The 24,604-nt window shown below is 39.8% G+C and overlaps 1 protein-coding gene across 4 annotated transcripts in view; it reads right to left on the bottom strand.

The window, feature by feature from the left end:
* Positions 1-24,604, bottom strand: part of AGBL1 (AGBL carboxypeptidase 1) — a 561,424-nt gene that overhangs the window by 21,460 nt on the left and 515,360 nt on the right. The window contains exon 18 of one of the 4 annotated variants that reach the window (XM_072799079.1): positions 15,144-15,769. The exons of the other annotated variants lie outside the window; for them this stretch is intronic. Within the exon in view, the coding sequence (XP_072655180.1) occupies positions 15,760-15,769 (10 nt within the window). The 3' untranslated portion in view covers positions 15,144-15,759. Of the gene's footprint in view, positions 1-15,143; positions 15,770-24,604 lie in introns of those variants that run through there. 4 annotated transcript variants of the gene reach the window in all.

Here is a 24,604-nt window from a genome sequence, read left to right as displayed (position 1 = left end):
AAACAAATTAAGAAATTTAAAAATGCGGATATAGGTTTTGATCCTTTGAAAAGTTAAAAGGTAATCTGGGCATTTATGTTTGACTCACAATTTTACAGGCGTATTTCCTTAAGTACCTCTCTGCACTTATTTGCTATAGAACTCTTAATGTTATACATGTTTATATATTGTTGGTCTCACAGTGGGAACCCACACCATCTATTGCTCTTAGCCAATGAAAACTGCATGCCATTCTGCCCTTCCCTTATTCCAGAAAGTGCTCATTTTTAAACTCCTCCACATTTTTCTCTTTCTGACATGATTTTATGTTCTGGTGAACAGTTTTGACTCATAATGGCTCACAAAAGACATGCAAATAATAGTGCTGGTGGTACAGACAGTGAATACTAGTTTTAAAGCAGTTTGAGGCCATGAGCACATTTAAGGAAATTAAGGGTAAGGAAACAGATGACAAAGTCCAAGACCAATTGATGTCTCCATGGAGGTCACCGAGGAAATCCCATTTTTGCTGAGGTTTAGAATCACTCCACTTTCTTCTGTCCCCAGAAAGTTCCGTTTTGTATTTGGATCCTCTTTGGTTACCATCTTCTCTCCTCAGATTGTTGACGCCTACAAGCCCAGATATAATTCTGGCTGAGGTCACTTCTGATACAATCAGACACATGCATGTGGCTAGTAAGCATGGGTGGTAATGAGAATGACCCTCTGATAAAATCGGAGGTGACAAAATGGGCCACAGTCCATGTTGCTCCTTTCCCCCGCTGGTCCCAGGAATAAAGTTATGGACTCCTTGAGCTTAAAGATAAAGAACCAGCTTTCCAAAACCTTGAGATTTTCACAAGGATGCACCCTCTCTTTTTCCCATCCTTGGCATGTACCAGTGGCAGGAGGGGTGAGAGACGGTATCCTTAAATTCCTTTTCTTTGTTTCATTTCCACTCCATTCTTCACCAGAGGGTATAGAATAAATGGATGGGAAATTAACAGCTTACTGGGGTTTCTCCACAGCATTGTGAATCTATGCTTCTGTGCCCAGATCCCTTTAGCCGGGGTTGGGGGGACATGTTTTTTTTTTCCTGTTCGTTTTATATATATATATATATATATATATATATATTCCCCCAATCATAGTAACTTAACGGGAGATTTGTAGAAGTCCTTTCGTATTATAAAGAGCTTCATAAACCCCACAGTATCTTGTGAGATACCTGACTCCAAATGGTGTCATCTGTAACAGGAAGAATCTGTGGTGGGTGCTGGAAAAATTTCAGGGAATTAGAAGGAAAGGAAACAGCAGTTCTGAAGCACAATGTCAGAAACTCTTCTCCGAAGGGACTGTATTATAGGACTTGTATAGCTTTGATTTAGGTGGTATTCCTGTTTCTACAAACATCGCCTCCTCTCTCAACTCAGAATGCATGTACCTATTAGAAACTGGGAGCCTCATATGAGAACACAGCGGGACACAGCTTGAGGCAGAGGCTTAAGCAATTCTGGAGAAATGAGTCTTAGCTGAACAAAAAGCACTGGCGAGTGTGCAGTTGGAGCTCACAGGTGGCTTTAAGTGGTTAGGTAGGCTAGTAGTAAAGAAGGTGTTTCAATGATATTACAGTATATAAGTGTAGCAGACTCATATGTTGTATACCTTAAATTTACATGGTGTTATACTTCAAATATATTTCAGTTAAATAACCTGAGATTTATGGTTCAAATGATGGAAACGTTTTAAAGTAAGAACCTAAAAAATAAATAAATAAATAAAGTAAGAACCTAGATAGATAGATATAATGATACAGATAGACATATAGACATATGTATCTTTCCATATATGTATCCTATTATTTCTGTTTTAGGAAATTACTTTTATGAAGCAGTCTTTATAGAAACAGTATGTTGTTTTTTTACTTATATCAATATCTTAAACACATACTGTAAGCAATGACCTTTCACAATGGGTACTTTGTGAGCTCTCAGAAAACCTTGGCTGCTTTCTCCACCCCTTAAGTTAATAGAGTTTGGGCTTATATCAATACTTGTATTATAGAGACTTGATATTACATACTTGGGGGAAAAGGAGCTCCTGCAATATGATCTCTGCTTATTTCTTTATCCCGCTTTTCAAACTATATTCTCCTATATAATGCCTCCATTAAAGTTGGTCTCTTGTCTCTCCACAAATCCGTGTGAGGCTTTGCTTTTTCTCTGACTTGGCTCACGTGGACTCTACCTGCAATGCTCTCCTTCTCACCACTGATAATGGAAACCCTCATCTGTCTGAAGATCAACCCTAAATGTTATTTACTCGATAGAGAGTCCATGATTATACACTCTAGAAATAATTACTCATTTGTCTTATTCACTGTACTTTCCCCTTAGAGGTAAAAGATGTGTTTCAGATTAATGTGTAGTTTTGTAGTTCTTACTCCTTGCTTTATATACAGAAAATGCTCAAAATAAATACCAATTAAAGAATGGCAGAAAAAATTCCCTTCCCTAACACAAGAAAAATGCACTCTACCTCCAGATTAGGAATAGTCTTATGCCTCTTGTGATTTCCACTGGCCTGCCACAAATATTGAAGCAGGGAAGTGTTTAAGAGAATTCATACTTTAAATTTTGAAACTGCAGAAGTGACAGTGCTAGAATGGGCCACTTCTTCACAAGATCATTTGCTAAAATTCAACTTAATTGATGTTTTTACATGAGATACCAGTTTGCTTGCCATAGGCAAATATTTGTGTTTTCTGCCCTAGGAATATAAGAACTGGAATCGTGTTTACCGTTAAAATGAAAAAAGAAGACATGGCTAGAAGTTCAAAATTTGCTGGATGGGGTGGAAGGTGGAGAGTCTACATGGGAAAACAGAATCGGCACTGCTATTTAAAGACTCTATTTTGTTATCTTGGGAGCTGTCTCCCAAATTCTATGTTTCTATCAGGCTCTCAGGTTTCAGATAAAAGGATTTTGTGTTGCTATTGTTACAGCCTAAAAGAATTCTTTACACAGGCCTTTTTGTTGTAAGAACACAATCAAATCTCCCTGCCTTCTGAAACACCCAGGGATTCCAAGGAGTTTACAGAGCAATGAATTCTGATCTCCGTTGTAGGGGAAAAAAAACAGAGCTATTGGTTTCTGAACACAGAACCATATATGCTATCACCTACCATCAAGTCTGGGGTGAAAAACACCAGTTTGTGGATGTCTGATTCTGCGTTGGTTAAAAGTAGTACATTTGCAGTTATCTGTAGGTTATCATTTTGACCACACATAGTTTCCTGAAAATGAAGTTACGTGATGATCAAGTGGAGTGATCATGGGTGCCAGTGCCATAAGCATCAGTGGGAGGAATTACAGGATAAGTGGAACAAATATGAAGCAGATAAGTTATCAGATATTATATGATATTGGTTATTTATCTTCTATTTTCTTGATGGCAAAAAGGATTGCCACTCTGTACATCAAATAAATTTTAAAACACATATATTGTTTACAATAGACTCCCATGTTGTACAAGCAGACTGCTAAGAAATCAAGGATTTTCACAAGATGTGTGAGAGAAAGCTGTTAGTGCCTTCAGAAGGAGGTTGCCCTAACCCTAACAAGTCAATTTTAATTTATGCCACATGCAATTCTAAGGGAATTCAATAGGGTATCAACGGATAGAATCAATCTTACCCTAAACATGACTGTTGACCTTCAAGAAAGCATTTTGATTTGAGCAGTTAACTAGGCACAGCTTGAATTGGGTTAATGAAAAAGAGTTGTAATGTTAAGTGACAAATACGGCCTATTTTGGAATCTCAAATCATTAGCTCAATAGAAGACAGCCTCTATGATCATAACCACGACGGGCCGTAGGACATGTCCTGTCAGAAGCAAGCCAAGAAAAAGGTTGTCACAAGAAGTCACAATATAAAATCGCTGTAGGAAGGGCTATGATAGTTTTAAATATCATAATAAAATATATTATACGATTTTTTCAAAATAAAATGTAATTTGATGTATACCATATATCATAGAAATTTGGCCTAAGTAAGGCAGGAGTAAATAAATAGCATTTAACAAAGCCATGATACTGTGGTAACAGAACTGTAACAAAAGACAGATTATATAGATGTAAAGTTATTTTGCACGTTACCTATAAACTATGTTTTTTATTATTATACCTTTTGTTCAAAAGCCTCTTTTTTTAAAGATTTTTTTATTAATTTCTCATGAGAGACACACAGAGAGAGAGGCAGAGACATAGGCAGAGGGAGAAGCAGGCTCCCCATGGGGAGACTGATGCAGAACTCGATCCCAGGACCCGAGGATCACAACCTGAGCCAAAAGCAGATGCTCAACCACTGAGCCACCCAGGCATCCCAAAAGCCTCTAATGTAAGTAAAAATAGCACTGTTACATAGATTTTTATCGTCATTTGGTAGCATTATCAGGTAGTATTTTCACTTTCTAATTACTGATTAACATAGCAATAATGATAAGAAACACAGTAAAACACATCTACTGTACTTGAAAGCTAGATATCTAGTATCTTAGAGTTATTAATTTAATCCATTCATTCCTGCAATAAACATTTATTGATTGTCTAGAGATTTTTTTTTATTCATGTATGTATTCATTAATTTAGAAAATAAAAGGTGGAGGAGGAACAACCTTTAATCCACTTCCCACATACTGGGTGCTATTATTTGGGAAGTGCATACGGAAGACCCCCGGAGTGGAGTTTGGCTTGACGGGGTCAGATGTACAGAGGTCCACTACACTGTTATGCATAGAATGTTCTAGTAGAGAAGAAGGCAATGCACCCTTGGAGCTCAGGGTGTGGAAGAAGTAAATCTATCAGAGAGAGGCATGATGGCTTTCTCTTGGGGTGGAACATGTGAGTTCCATCCAGGTGAAGGGATGATAGGACTCCCCAGGGTGAAGAGTAACACATATAAAGGCCCAGTGTCATGACGCATAAACCCTTTGGGGTGTTGGAAACAAAACTGAGGGAATAGGGCAGAAGCTAAGGGGCTGGTTAGCCAAGGAAAAGAAGTCAGACTTCATTTTATAGGTCATCTTATTTTGTGTTTATAAAGAAAATGCTGGAGTACACTCTTTATCCCATTAGCATTAGGCATAATTATTTAAATATAACTTGTTAGAGATTAGCTGTTTAATTTTAAAAACATAATTAATTGGAGCAATGTATTAAATAATAATATTTGACATCATTAATGAGGGTATAATTATATGTGCTATTTAAAAACTTAGTGTAATACCAATATTTTCTCACAAAATGAAGCAAGAATTATTAACTACAAAGCAACTTAGCACCTTGACTAGATTCATTTTGGAATTCACATCCCTGGCAATAATCGCTCAAATTTAGAAAATCTACCTAAAATTTCTCCACATTAAGTCATATGAGAATAAGAAAAATGTAGTAACATTTTCATAAGGAATAGGTTAAGTTTTTTTTTTTTTTTTTTTAAGTTTTTTTTTTTTTAAGAGGGGGTAAGACCTTATTAAATACATGAGAATTTATAGAACGGTCTCCCCTTCCTCTCAGACTTAGGTGGACTTAGAGAAACTGCCCCCTGGAGTTTTGCCATGTAGCTATAGAAGTATCACAAGGGACCAAGAGAAGTCTGATCCTAATAGACTTGACCCTGCATTGATCCAGAAGAGCAAGAGCAGCCCAACTTCGTAGAGGATTCAGTAGGTTGCTATTCATCATATTTAACACTTTATATACACTATTCATTTAATTTTCAGAAAAGCCCAATGAGTTAAGTGCTATTTATATGCCTAATTCTTATATAAGAAAAATGAAGCTCAAACAGGCTAGGGGACTTGCCAAAGGTCATTCAGCTAATAATTAGGAGCATCAAGACTGGCATGGAGGTTGTGACAATTCCATAGTGAGAGAAATCACGTACTGACGTCAGAAAGGGTACAGTTTAATTGATAACATAGGGAGGCATTAAATGTAAGCATTGACATGTTTTATTATTTGCTTTGAACACTGCATTTCTGTTAGCCCTGCTGTTATTCTCTGTTCTCTGTTATCCAGTAAATAGCATCTATGGGAAATAAGGTTCTGAAATACCACTCTGGAATATGCAGTTCTGATAAAGTGATCAAGAAACAGAGTCTCCTCTGTTTTAGCAATGTCTCCTCAAAAAAATATAAGATGTCGTCATCGGATGCCACCACAGACTTGCAAGCAACATGGTGGTATCTAGGTGAGCTGTAAAAAAATGGCATTTTCTTGAGATCAAGAGAGATCCAAACACTAGCGATATTTGAACTTAATACAGTTAAGATCTTTCTGTTGAAAGGTTACCTTGGCAAGGTGAGTAGTATGGAGAAGGGAAAATAGAATGGGAAAAGTTGGAATGTTATTGCAATGACACTGGCAAGAAAGAATGGCTGTCTTCAGAAAAGCATTGTTTAAAGAAGAGGTTGATAGGCTCCCGAATCATCTGCAAACCAAACTAAAAGCTAACCCGGTGGACATGAGGAGGGAGAAAGGCAGACATCATCAGGATAACTGAGATTTTCAGGAAAAGAAACCGATAATGTTTATATGAGCTAAAGTTTCTTCCCACACAAAGCACTATTTTTAAAAATATTTTCTTCTTATTCCTATAGGAGTTATTCTCTATTTCATGTTTGATTCCATGTTAATTCAAGAATATATATATTTCTGTTTTAAAAAACAAACATGCAAAAAAAAGAGGGGGGGAGAAGGCAACAAAACCCAGACTCCCAAAGCTGCAAAATTGAACTTAGCACATGTGATGAGGAAGGAGTAAGATGAGTCTGCCTGCCCGATATGCCTCACATCCCCCATTCTCATCTGTATGATATGCAGTTTCTCCACTTGGCACATGTGTAATGAGTGCCTACCAGGAGCCAGGCTCAGGGCCAGCTGCTGGGTGTGGGGGAAGAACACAGTCTCTCCCCTGCTCTGCCCTGCCTATTGCCTAGTCGGGGAGGCGGCCAGTGCAATGTGCAGTTGCAATGAGAAACGTGCATCTGTGTAGACAACATGGAGTGGAGGCTGGAGCAGTGATGAGGGTCTGATCTGACCTAGTGTGTGTCAGTGCTCCCTATACACACACACACACACGCATATATACACATGCACTTATGCACATACACATGCTACATGTATGCAGACTCCCATGTCTACCTACATACATGCAAATTCATATATTCACACACACACACACATATGCACACATACACACACAAATGCACATTTGCACACACTTAGGTTCACACACTCTCCCACCTATATTCACACCCACATGTACACACATGTACACACCATCTACACCCATAATGCACACATACATATGCACATCTGCACATGTGCATGGTCACCCACTCGTGCCTACACTCATGTACATACAATTGCACACATACTTACCCAAAATTCAAATCCATACTCACCCACACACATGCACATATTTAGTCACAAACATACCACAACTGTGCACATAGAAACACACACCACCGTTACCACTTCCAGGATATCCTGAATAGGAACGTTCTCATTATTGTTCAGATTCAAAGAACATTTTTCCTTTTGTTAGCCATCCTTGGCCCTCTTGACACATGAAATTGTTTCTAAATTTCTCCATCCTCTGATTTCATGCTTGGAATGTTTACAACTTTGCTTCCCAGTTACTTCTTTTGTCCTGATAATTATATTAACTGTTCCGAATAACACCTCCATGAATGGAGGATGACAGTCCTAGGCAAAGGTGTCCTCAACTTTAAGCCTATAGGTTCTGTAAATGGGCTGATTTCCTATTTTTTATTATTGATAAAATTCTAGAATCTGCATTACTATTTCCCTTCAGTCAAGGAAAGCCTTTAATGGTACCTAAAGCTGAAATTCAGCAGACTTAAAGATTCCTTGGTCTGTTGTTATTGTAAAAAAAAGAAAGAAAGAAAGAAAGAAAGAAAGAAAGAAAGAAAGAAAGAAAGAAAGAAAGAAAGAAAGAAAGAAAAACACAAATTTCCCAAGTCTGCATCTGAGTTTCTTCTCTGACAGACCCTCTCACTGAAGGAGGCTCTGATTACTGCCAGGGCCAAGAGAAACATGGCACTCTGCTTTCCTTTCTAAAATCCCCCTGCTCTCTTTGCTTTCCATTGCCTCCCCCGAGATTTTTCCCAAGTAAATCAAAGCTTCTCCTTGTGGTGGGATGACAGCACAGGGTTCATGATAACCTTTAACTTCCACCAAAGTAGTAAAAAGTGATGTGGCTGCTGCCCAGAGATGACCCCATGGCCACCTCTGACAAACACCCCAAAACACACAGTACAGGTAAATAAAGAGCAGCTTCACAGTGGCAAGGCTGAGCCACACTCTTTATCTGCCTCCTCAGAAGAGTGTTTTGGAATATAAAGCCAAAGGAAAGGGGTAATTTATTGTGCAGATTGCGTATTAATTAGTTTTCAGGATTCCTTGGGTAATTACAATCTGTAACATTTGTAATTGATTTGGCTAGATTAAAAATGGATGCTTTGTGCATCAGTGAAATTAGCAAGGAGCCAAGAAGAAGTGGGGGGAGGAAATGTCTTACCTATGAGATGAGGAACAAGTTGGCCTTAGGCCAAGCTCGACTCTACCTTTTCTGGAGCCAAAATTATAGCAGGCTTCCAAGACTACACACTCAGCAGGTATGGTCTTTTCCCAAACAGATCATATGAGGTAGGTGACCAGATGTCTCTTGAGTAGCTCTTTAACAACTGGAGGAGTGCTTTCTCCAGGGACTTGGGAAGTCAGACACCTTTCTTAGCTCTACCTTGATAGGGGTCAGGCCAACAAGATGGGAATAATTGAACGTGAGTCATTCTGCAAAACAGAAGGAAGGAGCCCTTCTCCTAGAAGGGATGAGGAGCCAAGGCAGGAGAAATGGGGTGGGGATATAGAGAGGAAGCTGCCTCCTGCTGGACATAGTCTTTTGGGCTGAATGCCTCCTCCTGAGCCCTGTGGATGGCTTCCCGTCCCTGGGACTCTCCCAGAAAGACTCTTGCTCCCTGTGTGTCTTATCCCAGCTCCTGCCAGGGCTTCTTTGTTCACCTATTATGACCAGTCATGCTATATGGACTGGAGCAGCACAGTGCTCTTCAGATAGGGGCTGGGACTCAGAGCATCCCATCCCAGAGGCTGCACCTCATCCCTGATGCTGACAAGCCCAAACATGGTGGTGATGAGGTGCTTCTGAAAAACAGCTGCTGTGGAGGTTGTTGGGTGGAAGACCAGGTATAGAGATTCCAGAAAAAATGATTAAAATATCTCAATTTAAGCAGTGTATTAGCTAAAATTTATGGAGCACTTGGTAGGTATAGGGCACTGCAGAAAAGTTTACAAACACTCAACCATAGAGCTTTAGGCAAGTCTAGTAGTAGGCAGATCTGAGGTGGAGGGATTATATTACAATATGGTGAGCAAGTACTTTAGACTAAGAGATACAGAGAAAAGAGACTGAGGACATAGAAAAGGAAATCAAAGAGAGGAGTACAGAAGGAATATCAGAAGATTGAAAGATAGGGGAAGGAAAGAGAAGTGGAAAGAGACACAGCACTGGGCCACGAGTAAGAGGCCCAGGGAAAAGGAGGTAAGGCCTTGTGGAGAGAAGAATGCTCTTCTCTAGAACAGATATCCTCAAACTATAGCCCACTGCCTATTTTTGTAAATAAAATTTTATTGGGAGTCAGCCATGCCTGTTCATTCACAGGGATTGTAACTCAGATTTCCTTAGCTAATCCACTGTTGAGTAGCAACTAGGACGACTAAAGCCCACTAAGCTAGACGAGCCCTCAGTAAACACAAGGAGGAGAGGAAGGGATTAGTTATTTTTTAATACATTTGATCAGATAAAAGTTTGAGATTTGGTAGATGACCCATGCACCCTGTATCATAGGGATATGGGAAGATTTTCTTAAAGCCCAGTGAGTGAGATAAGTGGAGAGAATTAGTCCACGAATGCTCTTTCATACCCAAGGAATGGAAAATTAATATTAATAATGACAATAAACATTATATCACTCTTGGGATTGTTATCATTGTGCCAGGCACTATGCCACATGATTAGCCTGCAGCTACTCATTCAAACCTTTCAACAATCCTAGAAATAGGTGTCATTATTCCATTTTATAAATGAGGAAACCAATGAGCCCAAAGCACACATGCTGGTATGTGATAGCAGCTCCGGGCTGGTCAGCTACACGCTTAATCTCTCCCTGACCCAAAACCAGTGACAACGTGACAACTATTCCCAGCAGAGACTCTCTCCCATAAGAAAGGAGGATCTCAGAGAAATCAGTTTTCTTACATCCAGAGCACTCAACCTGAATGTAGCTCTGGAAACCCACAGTAGCATCACCTCTAGGCTACTGATTACACCTGGCTTCCATGAGCCACCTGATTCCTTGTTGGGCCTGGAGTCCTACCTTGAACCACGGACCAGGTCACTAGGATGTGATCTTTCCATGTATCCTCCATAGTACCTTCCCCTGTGGTTGAGTCCTGACTCCCTCGTTGTCCCCATCTGCTTACATGTACCTCCTCCTGGTTGTGTGACTTGAATCCAAGATGGCAGCTCGCTAGAAACTGAATCTGAATGTTCCACCTTTCGTTGTCTTGAGTGCAAATGCTGGTCTGGATCAAACTAGAGTTGGTTATATTCTCTTTTACACTTGGCTACAGAAGGGCCCCAGTACTTAAGGTAAATAAAATCCTATATTCTGTCTGACAAAGCTGCTAGGATGATTCCGGAGTCAAGGGACCACTTTGTTTCTTTCTTTAAAAATTGCCTCATGGTCCATACAAATTGCCAGCTGGTGGAGGATGAGCAATGGACAGGAAGTCAAATCTCATGTTGAGGTAAGGTGATATTTCATCCTGGATCTTCCAGCCTAGATTTTCACGATCTCCACCCCATTCTTAATGGTAACCCCCTTGGGAATCCCTTGCTAACCTCCATCTTTAATCCAGCCTTTGAACAGAGAGGCCAGAAAGTTGGAGGAAAGCCAGGAGTTCAATATCCTATGCAATCGTTAATTTCTTTCTCATAGGAAACAAATCTATATGTCAGTGCTGTGCTAACATTGCATCTTTAACATCATGGCAGTAGCTTTAGGCCAGTGAGCATTAATAAAACAAACTGACTTGAACAGATGTAAGTCAGACACTAAAGAGAAAGCCATGAGGCTCAATGCTAATCCCAATTACGAACTCATCCCCTCTTCTTCTATGGAATCTTCTTCCATTAAAAAAAAAAATCTTTTAATGAAAAAATTCAATTAAATTGTGGCAAAGAACATGCTGTGTGTCTAAGGGAAACAGGCACATTTGTCACCCACAATCTGGATACAGAGATGTGATGTTGCTCTGGGCTTGTCCCATGCAGCAGGCATGTTTATGAGACCTAGATGTTATTTATGGTGGCAGTGGCAGAGCCTGATGAAGTGGGTGCCCTGAGCAGAGTGTGGGGAGGCCCAAGATTGATTTCACACTTTCATTGCTATTAAAAGATTCTTGGCATTTAGGTGGAAGAAAATTGTGGGACTTTTTCTCTAGGAGTCAATAACAAAAAGTCCAAGAAAGAACAAGGTATGTATTTTTTCTTTTTCTTTTTTTTTTTTTTAAGGATTTTATTTATTTGACAGAGAATGAGAGAGAGAGAGAGAGAGAGAGAGAGGCAGAGTGGCAGGCAGAGAGAGAAGCAGGTTTCCCGCTGAACAGGGAACCCGATTTGGAGCTCAATCCCAGGACCCCAGGATCATGACCTGAGCTGAAGGCAGAAGCTTAACCGACTGAGCCACCCAGGGGCTCCAGTATGTATTTTTTCTGTTCTTTATTTTTTATCTCCTCAAAAGTCACAGTCCTGGTTTATGACCTCTCTATTTTCAATTTCTATTTGCAAAATAATAACAGTTGGCTTTGTTACTTATCGGATAGGGACATCTTAGAAAGGAAAAATGAAGTTGTGGTGTTGAATGCCATGTTTGGAGACCCTCTAAAGAAGCATTTTTAAACTGTTGGATTGCTACCAGATAGGGTATAATAAAATCTTATATTTAAAGATCATAGGATGAATATACCGGGAAGTAGCATATCATACCAACAGTAAAATCAAAAAGTTTATCTTTGATTGTATGTGTGCATGTTTATGTATATGGGGTTGCTGCATAAAATGTACTTCATAAATAATATGCTTTGCATTAAAAATTATTTGAAAAAACTATGCTCTAAAGTTTAACCCTAGATCAGTGAGAGAGGCAAAGAATACCCCTACTTCTTCTCCTCCATGTGGGTTGTCCCACATTGAGTTTTCCAGAACCTTTACCATCCGGTACTCAAGTGGCAGTTAGTGTTTCTGGGTTCCTATAGTAGGGAGCCCATGTATCCACTCTGATGGAGCCTCAAAAAGAACCAGAGGCTTTCCTCAAAACAGATTGAGTGGACAGTATCAGAAGAAACTAACATTCATTTAGTACTTATTTTGTGTTGGTTTCTGGCCCCAAAGCATTTATATATAAAACATATATATAATTATATATGTGTATATAATATATACACAACTATGTTTGTATATATATGCCTCCATGGTACAGCTTGATGGGATAAAAGGTTAACTTTTATTGAATCTAAATGTTTATGAATAAATAGAGAAATCATGAAACACGTAGAAGAAAAACCATTGCTCCCTCTCCAGAGAGGTGCAAGGTGGCACTGGGCAAGGATCGGTCTAGCACTGGAGCTGGAGCTGTGGCTGATGCTGGGGATGCCACTGGCTCTGGCCGTGGACCTGGCCCAGGACCTGTGCCTAAGTTGGAGCTGTGGCTGTGGCTGTGGCTGTGGCTGTGGCTGGGGCTGGGGCTGGGGCTGGGGCTGGGGCTGGAGTTGGAGCTGGGCTAGGGCTAGAGCTGGGGCTGGGGCTGGAGCTGGAGCTGGGGCTGGGGCTGGGGCTGGAGTTGGAGCTGGGGCTGGGGCTGGGGCTGGGGCTGGGGCTGGGGGTGATGTTGGAGCTGGATCTGGGGGTGTGTATATACATACCCACCTATGTATGTATATATTATATATTATTATATATTAATTCATACATATATGTATATATTAGTGCATACATATAAATATACATGTATATATAATTCACGATAATCCTAGGATTGTTTTTTAAGTAAGGCATTTTACTTACTTTTGCACATAAGGAAATTGAAGTTGACAGACATGGCACCATGACTTTTTCCAAAAACCTTACTGTCTACATTTTTAAAAATTATTTTTTCTCATATTTGAGTAACTCCTGAGACTGTTACCATTCTCTGTGGAAAGAATTGGGAAGTACTGGAAAAAGAGTCACCTTCCAGAAAGGCATTTCACATCATTTTATAGGAAATAACGCATACAGGTATACTGGGCTTTGCAATTAACAAAGAACTCCCATGGTTTTAATTGACTTGACCTTCATTAGGTATCTGTCAGATTGTTAGGGGAAATGTTGTTCTCATCCTACAGATTGGTAACAGAGAGGGCAAACCATTCACATGCGTAATAGGAGATAGAGCCATATCTTGAACCCAGGGCTCTGCTTCCAAGTCCACTGCTGGTTGTTACATAGCTACTATTGCTATGAGATCTTAAAGACTGTGTCTTGAGTACTATTCTATAGTACCTTATAGTTTTTACTATGATGGAGGCAAAAAAAAAAATAACATCAGATAAAAAAGGAGGAAAAGCAGAATTTATGAAGACTACAGAGCTTTTCAAACATCTTTAAAACCACTGAATAAAAATTGATTCTTAAAATTTTCATTCTCATTATTAATATCATCTGGCACTTCATAGTAATTAGCCAGATTACTAACTCCTTTACAGAATCCTGAGAATTTTGTTTAGAAATCAACTCATCTGGCTCAGCAGGGAAACAGGAAAGACCAATAGGCCTTTGCTCCCACACTGTATCCGCCAGCTCTTAGAATGAAAAGCAAGAGATAAGCATTTTCTCTGTCATTTTAAACAGGGAAAATTAATTGCTCCTGCAGAGATGAAAACTTTATGTTTGAAAGGAAACCGGTGCAAAATTCTTTTTTCTTCTGTTCCCACCTGTGGAGACCCAAGGTTTGGCAGCAAATTGGAGCTTACACAGTGTAGTCACAAAGACAAATGCCAGATCCCTTCCTAATTAGGAAGCCGACCGTCTGGTAGACACTGCGGCCAAAGGCTGACTGTATGTAGAGGGGAAATGAGATGAGGTGTATAATATTTGCATGTTTGAGAATGAATATATCACATGGGGCTGAGTATATAGAACTAGATCTGCCTATTGAACTGCCGAGTGAGTATTGAAAATTAAATCAACAAGATTTGCTAATCATATTGTTATAGATTTGGAGATGGCCAAGGAAGCACTTTCTACATATTTTTTTTTACTTTGTCTGCAATAATAATAAACAGGCTTATAACACCATTAGCAGCAGAGTCCACTGCATTAGTTCACAAATGAGGAAAATCTGACCTACTCGGTCCTATTGGCTGAGGATTCAAAACCTGGAGCTGTTCTTTTTAGTTCTCCATTTGACCAGTTTTGGTCATATCAGGCCAGTTTGTGTCTCAGGTTTGCCATCTGAAAATGAGGGGAATCGTAATGTTTCCCTTCTTGACTTCAAAAAATCTACTTAGAAGAGATGTGCAAGGGGACCTGGCTGGAATTCACAAGCACTGTTTGTGATTCCAGCAAGCAAGCCTTCTGTCCCCGCAATCTAATTATTGTGGTTGCCTTGATAGAGCATCCGAGTGTGCTTGAGACTGCATGAGAGCTTTGAAATCTGCTCTTCGTTTGCATTCTAGATATACCTCTGTTGATCGATATGAATGTGAGAAATCCATTTTGACATCACTTCCACTATTTTCTCATCTGAATGAGGAAATGGGGACATGAAAATCACAGGTTGATGAATAGTGTAAGACATGAAAACATATGTACCCGAAGTACTTAATAATTGTAATTGTTGAGTATTTTGAAGCTAAATGTATCATGTGGCAATCATTCAAATAAACAATCTGACCAATCATTTTTCCATTTGAGGAATGATACAGAAAGACAAAGTATATGTGTTCAGACTTTCTGTTGGAACAAGAAGTGGTTCTGGACTTCAAATTGAGGAGAGTTGTGGGAGCTGGGTCATTAGATATGGAAGAAGGTCAAAGCTGGATGTTACTTCGAAAAGCACAAAGGCAAAGAGCATCCAAGAGTCCAAGTAGAATATCAGAGTAAATCTGAAGGTGGAGCAAGGCATCCTCCCACCAAGAAAGGAGAAGCTGCCCTAAGCACAAGGCACTGAAGAAGTTAAAGACCTCAAAGTTTAGGAAACAGGTGAAGAAGTAGGATGGTAGGTAAAACTTCAGGAGTCCCTGAAGAGCTACACCACAGGCATGGTTGCCTCTTTCCAGGGAGCCCATGGGAAGGAAGAAAGAAGTGTGGCGAATCAGTTTGTTTAGTCTACAAATTGAATAATACCACTAGTTATGGTGAGCCAAGGAGTCCATGTGGGCTTGTTTTGTGAATGAACAACATTCTAGTAGCTGGACTTCTTAACAGAATAGGTATCCTATTTACAGGCTGGGGTTACACCTGGTCCCCTTGAATGTCTCAGCAGATGAATCTTCCCTTTGAAGGCCTGGCCCAACTTGCAAGATAGGGATCACAGTTACAGGTGACACTTATTCTCCATCCCAGGTTCTTATTCACAGGTCACTGGGAAAAAAACAAAAGCAATATGACAATGGCTTTTCCTGGTTTGGTTTCTTGAGCTGGCTTCTTGGTTAAGCCAGCAAAGGAAGTTTGTCTGATTAATGGAATGATTCTAACTACAAAGCATCACATGAGTTACTAGGTATGGCAAGATATAAATCATTCTACCTAGCCAACTGGCTACTGGGTTCCAAAGGCAACCTTTCGATTCATCCCCTCTGTCAAGGCAACTAAGGGTATCCATATTTTAGATATTCATTCTAGCTACAAAATTGTTTGGAAACTTCCAATGTCATTTCTACAGCCAACTGGCCAAATTGAAAGATCAGATCCAATATCATCTTGATGAAACAGTAATCTCAGTACATCTGATGTATTCCTTATAGAACAGACAGCACCAGCATGCCAGTGTACTCCAGAAGGAATCGGGCTGCAATTACACTGCATCTTTATTTCTTATGGTTTTTCCCATTCACTTGTTCATCAGACACTTTTTTTGCCTCCTCTACTTTCTTGCTTTCCATATATCTATTTGAAATAGGTCTGAAATAAATCCCAAGACTCCCAAGAATATTCCTGCTTATGTAAGCATGTGTACATCTTCTATCCTTGTGTTCTCATATAACAATGCTTAAATGCCAAAGGGATTGTGTGTCTGGATGTTTTTCTTTTTGTTGTTGTTGTTGTTGTTTTTGTTGTTGTTTTGGCAGATATGTTCTACTTCCTTCTTACCACAGCTACATATAGCCCATGGATTCTTTTAAATGTCCTTTTTGAGGCTTAAAGAGATCATGGGAAAGTTTAAATCCTGGCTCTGTGACTACCTATTTAACCTTTAACATGTGACTTAACTTAATCTAAGCCTCAGATTTCTTCCTAGCAAACTGAGGGCAAAAAATAAAGCGGAACAAGAGGATTGCACTTAGTTCTTAAAAAGTATTGAATATAATGGCCTTTAAGTTGATTCCCTTTCCCTTCCGTTTCTGTAGAATATCTTAAGACAATTCAAGATGATGATGTTCAATTATAAACATGAATCACTTAAAAAAATCAAAGTTATCTGTCTGATAGGATAGGGGGACACAGAAGCACTTCAGTCAGGATAGGAGGGGATGAGCCAGGTAGAAGGGGGCATGCTGATATGCTCCACATCATAAGCCTGTGGGTAGTGGGATGGCCTGTTTTCCAGCTCTGTTGGATACAAGCCCAGATAAGCAGTCAAGGACTGTCAAGTCAAAAAAATGATGCTGGTCTCTCCTTCATGAACTCCCTGTGAAAATGGGGAATCCATTTAATAATGGCTGTAGAGGTGGGAAAGATACCAAGAGCTGCTTGAGGTGAGGCATTCGCCAACTGAGTTCATGTGTGCAGAGTGCTTGGTACAGAGCAATGCTCATCAGCGTTTATGATAGTTGGGGTTTTAGAGGTCATTGTTGTTATTAGAAGTATTTGTTTGGAAGGCAAAGTCTGAAAGAGCCTTCTTTTGTACTGTATGCTCTATCTACCTACGTATCAGACATACAGATTTTAAACAGACATCCTATGAAAGAATGCCTCTCATGATTTTTGGACCATGCTCCACATTCTTCTCCAGGATTGTTGTGCCATGCAGTGTCTCATTCACCTTTATCACATCTTGGGCTAAAATGTCTACAAATTAATTTCTTTTTTTATTTTTTAAAGATTTTATTCATTTATTCATGAGAGACAGGCAGAGGGAGAAGCAGGCTCCATGTAAGGAGCCCGATGTGGGACTCAAACCCGGGAATCTGCGATCACACCCTGAGCCAAAGGCAGGTGCTCAACCGCTGAGCCACTCAGGCGTCCCTACAAATTAATCTCTAAAGAAGGAAACTAAAACTGAGAAAATGGCCACAATTACCTGTCCAAGGATGGTCAGGGGTGCAGGGCAGGGAGGAGGAGAGACAAAATGCTGGGATCTCCATGATAAGTAGGTTCAGCAACACCACCATGGCTTAAAGGCTGCTCATCACACTGCTGGGAAGAGGGAATGGGTAGCTTTTGCACAGGTGTGCTCCAATCCCCAGCCCCCTTCTGATGTTTCCACTGGCACACCCCTGTGTCTCCAGTGAGGAGTGCAGGCATAGACCGTTAAGAGAGTCCAGCAGTCATTCAAGTAAAGATTCATAGACTTTACTCTGCTTAACTCAAATTCAAAGGCATTTATCACCCTGCCACCAAGGCAGCTGACAGCTAAGATACAAATGCTCTAAAAATTATTTCAAAATGATGCCTTTGCTTGGTCCTTGAAACTGCATGATTTAAAGGCTTTGCATTTGGAATGTCCTAAACTGTGGGCCAAGGTGAGCATGCCACTTTCTTTCATTATCCTCGATTAAAAGCATGGTTCTTTAATTAGTACTTTTTTTTTCTATTCTTCTTCCTACTTTGAGATTGCTTTTTATTTTCTCAACATCTGATTTCTGTTACCACTCCATTAGTTTGTGTCACCCCACCCATACCTTCTAATGGTTCACAGGCCCTGCTTTTTAGCAGTTTTGTTGGATATCAGCCCAGATACAAACCAGCCAGTGTAAAGTCACAGAATAAAGCTCTTCTCTTTTTAATGAACTCCCAGGGTGAGTGAGAATCAATTTAATATGGTTCTAGGTAGTCATCTTTCCTTAAAACAATTTCTTCATGATTCCTTCACATATCTGTATTTCTTAAGCATTAATGCCAACTAGATATTAAAGTACTTAGAATTCTGTGAGTGTTGAATGTGTACCATATGTAACATCCTTTGGGGGGACTGGATTCTTCTTCCATGGTTTTTAGCTACAAAATCTGCAAAAATTCCCTGGGCTGAGGGCTATGAAGAAAGGTCATAAAAGGCTTGCTAAATTGCTGTACAAATAAGACTTCTCATCTGGAAAAGACCCTAAAGGTTGCAGTCTTGTGTGGCTTGGTCAGTTACATGAGAATCTTGCACCATGAAGTTGTTAACACATATCAGTACTCTCTGGTGACCTCACAGTGCTTGAAGCTTCTCTTCTGGCCCATTGAACAAAAGAATCTACACTCCATTTCTCTGCCTGTTCCTTTGCTTCTTGTCTCTCTCTCTTTCTCTCTCTCTCTCTCTGAGTGTGTGTATAAGAGGGATTATTTTTTTCCAGCTCCCCTATGCCTGGTATTCCTTAACTTCATCTGGTGTCACATTCTGACTTCTCTTTTTGATCATATACTGGATGAACCACATTGACAATTTATCATTCTGACAAATTATAGATACACCATTGCACATCTCTTGGATAGTGCCCCAACAACATGATCCAGATCCAGACACTAATGAAACACCAAGATATGTGCTCATCATTCTGTGATGGCTATGATTTCCCTTTTTTCCTATCACAAAAGGGTATAGATTCATTGTATATTTGGCATTCACAACAAAGCTTAAAAATTTGGATCTCAGGGATAGAGCAGTGTCTCAAGTCTTTAAATTCAATCTTACCTATTTCCTCTGCTTTAAATTACATCTACTAATTTAGTCTCCTTGGTTTTTACACCAATGTATATCTTGTTTCTTTTGAATGCTCATTTATTTTTGTATGATGCCATAAAGAATACAACTGAACCTAAAATATCTAGCACCAAAGCCCCACCTGGCCCACCTACACATTGCCATCTTATTGTTCTCTTGGTTTTCAGAGGTACAAAGGATGGCATCCCCTCATAGCTTTGTTCACATGGGATGGTCCCATTTTAAGTATAACACTATGTCCCTTCACTAAAATATCAAAACCCATTATTGAAAATAAAATTTAAAGTACCAAATGTAATTTGGCATTTAGATTTATTTTGTTAACTACTGTTTTTACTTTTCCCACATACAGAATCCCACATTCCCGAGGAGGCCAGTAAGTTGAAATACATACCACAAAATTCAGAAAGTTATTCTCACCTACCTAGTGGGAGAGTTGATTTGTAAAATGTAGAGTTAGCATCCTGCCAGCTCTGGGCAAGAGCAAATTGAAGTGCCAGCACTTTCAGCATGGTCTAGAAGGAAGTGTCATACTGGTATCATCCAGACTATGACCAATACGGGCAAAGGAAGATTGAGGGCTGAGAAAATCTTAATTAATTATATAATGATCATAGTCATTTATGATTAGCAATAGAATTTACCCACTCCTAAGACATAGATAAAACCTAAATCCCTGGAGCATGAGATGTGAGTGTTTTTTTTTTTTTTTTTTTTTTAAAGATTTTATTTATTTATTCATGATAGTCACAGAGAGAGAGAGAGAGAGAGGCAGAGACACAGGCAGAGGGAGAAGCAGGCTCCATGCACCGGGAGCCCGACGTGGGATTTGATCCTGGGTCTCCAGGATCGCGCCCTAGGCCAAAGGCAGGCGCCAAACCGCTGCGCCACCCAGGGATCCCATGTGTTTTTATGACATTACTTGTCTCTCCCCTCACATTCCCTGTACCCTCCATGCCACAGCCACACTGGTATGGTCAATATCTGTCAAGGGTGCTGTGCTCTCACCTCATGCTTTTGCAACTCATGCCTATATCAGACAGGAGGTCTAGTACTCACTTTGTGTAACTTCTTTTTTATTTATTTATTTAATTTATTTATTTGAGAGAGAATGAGCAAGAGAGAGCATAAGCAGGGAGAGAGGTAGATAGAGAAGGAGAAGCAGACTTTCCCTCTGAGCAGGGAGCCTGACACAGGGCTGGATCCCAGGGCCCTGGGATCATGACCTGAGCTGAAGGCAGATGCCCAGCCGACTGAGCCACCCAGGTATCCCATTTCTATCCATTCTTCCAAATTCTCTTATGATATTGTCTTCTCTGAGAAACTTTCCTAATTTCTGCAGCCCATGTTTGATGGGCACATGGTAGACAAAGTGTGGTTCTATTACGGAACTTTTGCCTTGTGTGGCTCTGTGTAGTGTTTCTCTATAATACAACCTTTTCTCCAATGAGTTGTTTGAGTTCAGACATGGCATTCTATTTGTTGTTGATTTACCAGAGTTTAGCATAGTGCCTTCTTTGGCAAATAGTAAGTACTCAATGATTATTTGCTGAAAAGAGGAAGTGGATTAGCCACCATCCCCTTGCCCCTCACCACCTGGTTTTGTCTGCAGAAACAGGAGCCCAACTTACATGCTGCCTTCAAATGTGGGATCAATGCCATACTGATATGAGGTAAGCATTGCTCAGGCCACCAGGGGATGGCATTTGACACTGAGGTTCAACAGACTAGTCAGGAACAGCACAATGAGGAAGTGATAGGCCGTGATCCTGGTCACTATTTAAAAAAAAATCTAGGGGCACCTGGGTAGTTCATTCAGTTAATCACCTGAATCTTGATTTCAGCTCAGGTCATGATCTCAGGGTTGTGAGATCAAGCCCTGAGTCAGGCTCTGTCCTGGGTATGGAGCCTGCTTAAGATTTTCTCTCTCTTCCTCTTCCCCTGCCCCCCATCCCAGGCTTGCACATGGACAAGTGCACACTCTCTCTCTCTAAAATAAGATAAATACAATTTTTAAAAATATTTTTTAAAAGCTATATTGTCCTTCTTTTGACAAGATGACTTCTAATTCTTTCAATGGAATGTTTATTTTGAGTCATATCCTGGCTATGAGAAAGCAAATGATCTCGTTCTTATATTTAGGGCTATAATGAAAGGAAACTATGGTTTTATAGTTTATTCTCTAACTATGAGAATTAGAAGGAAGGTAAAGAGGATGACAGACAAGGACGAGCTGTTTCTCACAGTGTGACCCCGGGGGGTGGGGAAGATGCCTGAGGCAAGGTCATCTGGATGATAGAACACTAATAACAATGAAAATAATGATGACCAAACTCTTGGTCAAATGCCAGGTGTAGAACTAAGCGCTTCATATATAGTCATATAGTTAATTGTCCCACAACTCTGTGAAGGTCTGAAGCATAAGGAGGTTAAATATCTCACCCCAAATCTTCACAGAAATAAAGAGGGGGAGCTAGAGTTTGAACCTGAGCAGGCTAACAGCAGACTCTGATTTCTTCAGATGGGGCACAAAAGAAAGGGAGGTAGAGATGGAAACAGTAGAGCACTTTGCTGAGTATGGCACACTGTGGCTGAGACTTTCATCGATGAAGATAAGGCTTTGCTTTGGGAAGAGAGTGCAGTGACTATATCTAGGAGCACGAGGTTTATCTCTTAGGTATACTGAATGTACATTCTCTATTTTCTTTAGGGTCATCAAGGAACTGAGAAGGTAGAAATTGGTTCTATATTCACTTACTGATCCAATTATATCAAGGGCCTATGTTTGTGAAATGCTTCGTGAAGTGGTACCTTCAAAATGCTATCATAGTTTCATTTGCAATGTGGCAAAATACAAAGTGTGGGGCTTTGAGTCAAAGAGATTGGAGACTTACATGTTGTATGCCTTTGGATAATTCAAATAACCTCTTTGATGCTCTGATTCCTCTTCTGTAAAATGAGGAGAGTAATTTTAGCTCTCTCATGGGGCTGTTGATGAATATCAAATGGAATATTATATCTGCCAGCATTTTCTAAGCTTCAGGGAGATGATGTAGAGTGTTATACTAGGGTTTATCATTGTTGTGTTCACTCACTGTTCACTCAACAGCTATTTATGTAATTCCCACAGTGCATGAGCTCTGTTATGGGTGCTGGGGATTCTAGAATGAAAAAGTAAACAGGATACCTACTCCAGGGAGAACAAATATGCCCATGTGGTGGTAAAGGGGGGAGAGGAAATAAGCAAGTAAACAAATGTAATCATTTCAGATTCTAAGTGCTACGAAAAATCAAAATATGGAGAGATTTTTGGTTGTTTTTTGCTACACCATATTCCAACCACTAGAATTGGCTGACGCAGAATACTCAAACTTAAATTCTAGATATTCATATCATGGTGGTATGAAATCTAGAGTGATTTGCTGCACTGTTGAGTATCCAATGTAACTCTTGTCACCTGCCCACTGGGTAAATTCATTGAACATGGGCTCGTCAATGCTCCAATAAGTGCATGTCAGTGACTGGTAATTTCCTGATGTCCTCTTGCCATGAAATAGTCATAAAAGGATTATGGCATTTGGAGTTAAAGGGTAACTGAGGGCTTTAATGAGTTCAATATCCTGATTTGGTGGAGGTAGCTTAGTATAAAAGCATGTAGTATAGTAGTATCCTCTACCAGTATGGTATAAAAGAAAGCCCTGCATACGATGGTCCAGCATTTACTCTTAGCTTATACCAGTTACCAGGCCAAGTTACTTAAACTCTTTATATACTCATTTTCTCATCTACAAAGTAGGGCAGTAAAAGTTCCTTAAAGTCATAGGATTGTTGATTGTATGATATGAACTATTGCAGAAAGCACTTAGAATGGTTTCTGAGTAAGTCTACTTTCAATACATGTTGACTATTATAGTTATCCTACCTCCATCCCTCCATTCCATGTGTCCTTCCTTCCTTCCTTCCTTCCTTCCCTCCTTCCTTCCTTCCTTCTTTGACCCTTCACAGATGAGAAAACTGAAGGCCTCAAGATATTTTTCCATGAGTCAAAGCAAGTTAGCAGAAAAATCAATGTACTGTTCAGTATTTAACTACCACAACTCATAACCATAGATTCAGGTGTCCCTCTGGGCTTGGTTATTTTTGCAAATGGACCAGGATACAGAGCAAGTAGACTTTTCCTCCTATATACCACTAAAGATGAAAGAACTTATGGCAGCTCCTTTGGGGATTCTTTGCTTCCTATGTTCATGCAAAGCTATGTCACCTAAATAGTGAGACAAACTCTGCACACCAAGATGTCTGCCATGGGGATAAACAGTGTTTTGCTGCTCTGACTATTGTGAGTAATTATAACGATTACCTTGTGTTGAAACCCTACTATATACCAAGCCCTGGCTAAGTAGGTTATGTATAGCACTTAATTTTTTGAAACAGTTACTGTTATCCACCTTTTGAAATAGAAAAGAGAGAGTCATGGAACAAAATTGTTTGGTATCACACAGTGAGTTTCTGGTCCATTTGATCTCAAGCCTATGTGTTTTTCTTTACAACTCCTTGCATACAGATAATCATATTCCTAAAATTATTATTGTGCCATGCTTGTGATTCATACAGAGCTTTCTGAAATTTAAAATGCAAAAAGCGGGATGCCTGGGTGGCTCAGTTGGTTAAGTATCCAACTCGCAATCTCACCTCAGGTCATGATCTCAGGGTCATAAGATGGAGCCCTGAGAGGGGCTCCATGCTGAGCTGGAGTCTGCTTGAGGTTTTCTCTCTTCCTCTCTCTTTGCCTCTCCCCCACCTGCACATTCTCTCTCAAAAATAAATAAATAAATAAATAAATAAATAAATAAATAAATAAATAAATTCTTTAAAAAATAAATAAAACGCAAAAAGCTTGTCACCTATACAGGGCATCATGGCTAATAAACACCATGAATACCTTTGCCTTCAGTAAGGGATGGTGACTTCTCTTACTTATTACAGGAAGAAAAAATTAGGATTTTTTTTTTTAGAAGAAAACTGACCTCAGCAATTGGAGGAAGCTATCACCAGCAGTGATTACTATGGCTTCCTGGACATGTCACATGTGAGACATCTGTTAAACCCCAAAAGCTTAGAGCGAGAGCCTGAGTAGTGGTTGCGGCAGCTAACATGATGTAAATGTTTAAAGCTCTAATCAGACATCCAGTCACTGGCTTCACGGTTGCTTTTCCTTTTGATGAGGAAATATGCAATTCCTTAGGGGTGAATGTCAAATGTTCATAAATAGACAAGCATCCAAAATATCTATGAGCAATACTTATTTATAGGAATCATTTATCCAGAGTCTC

The sequence above is a fragment of the Canis lupus genome, chromosome 2 (genome assembly GCF_048164855.1).
Source record: "Canis lupus baileyi chromosome 2, mCanLup2.hap1, whole genome shotgun sequence".
NCBI classification, from domain to species: domain Eukaryota; kingdom Metazoa; phylum Chordata; class Mammalia; order Carnivora; family Canidae; genus Canis; species Canis lupus.
Note: the sequence above shows the minus strand (reverse complement) of the source record. Positions and strands in the feature narration are given on the sequence as shown.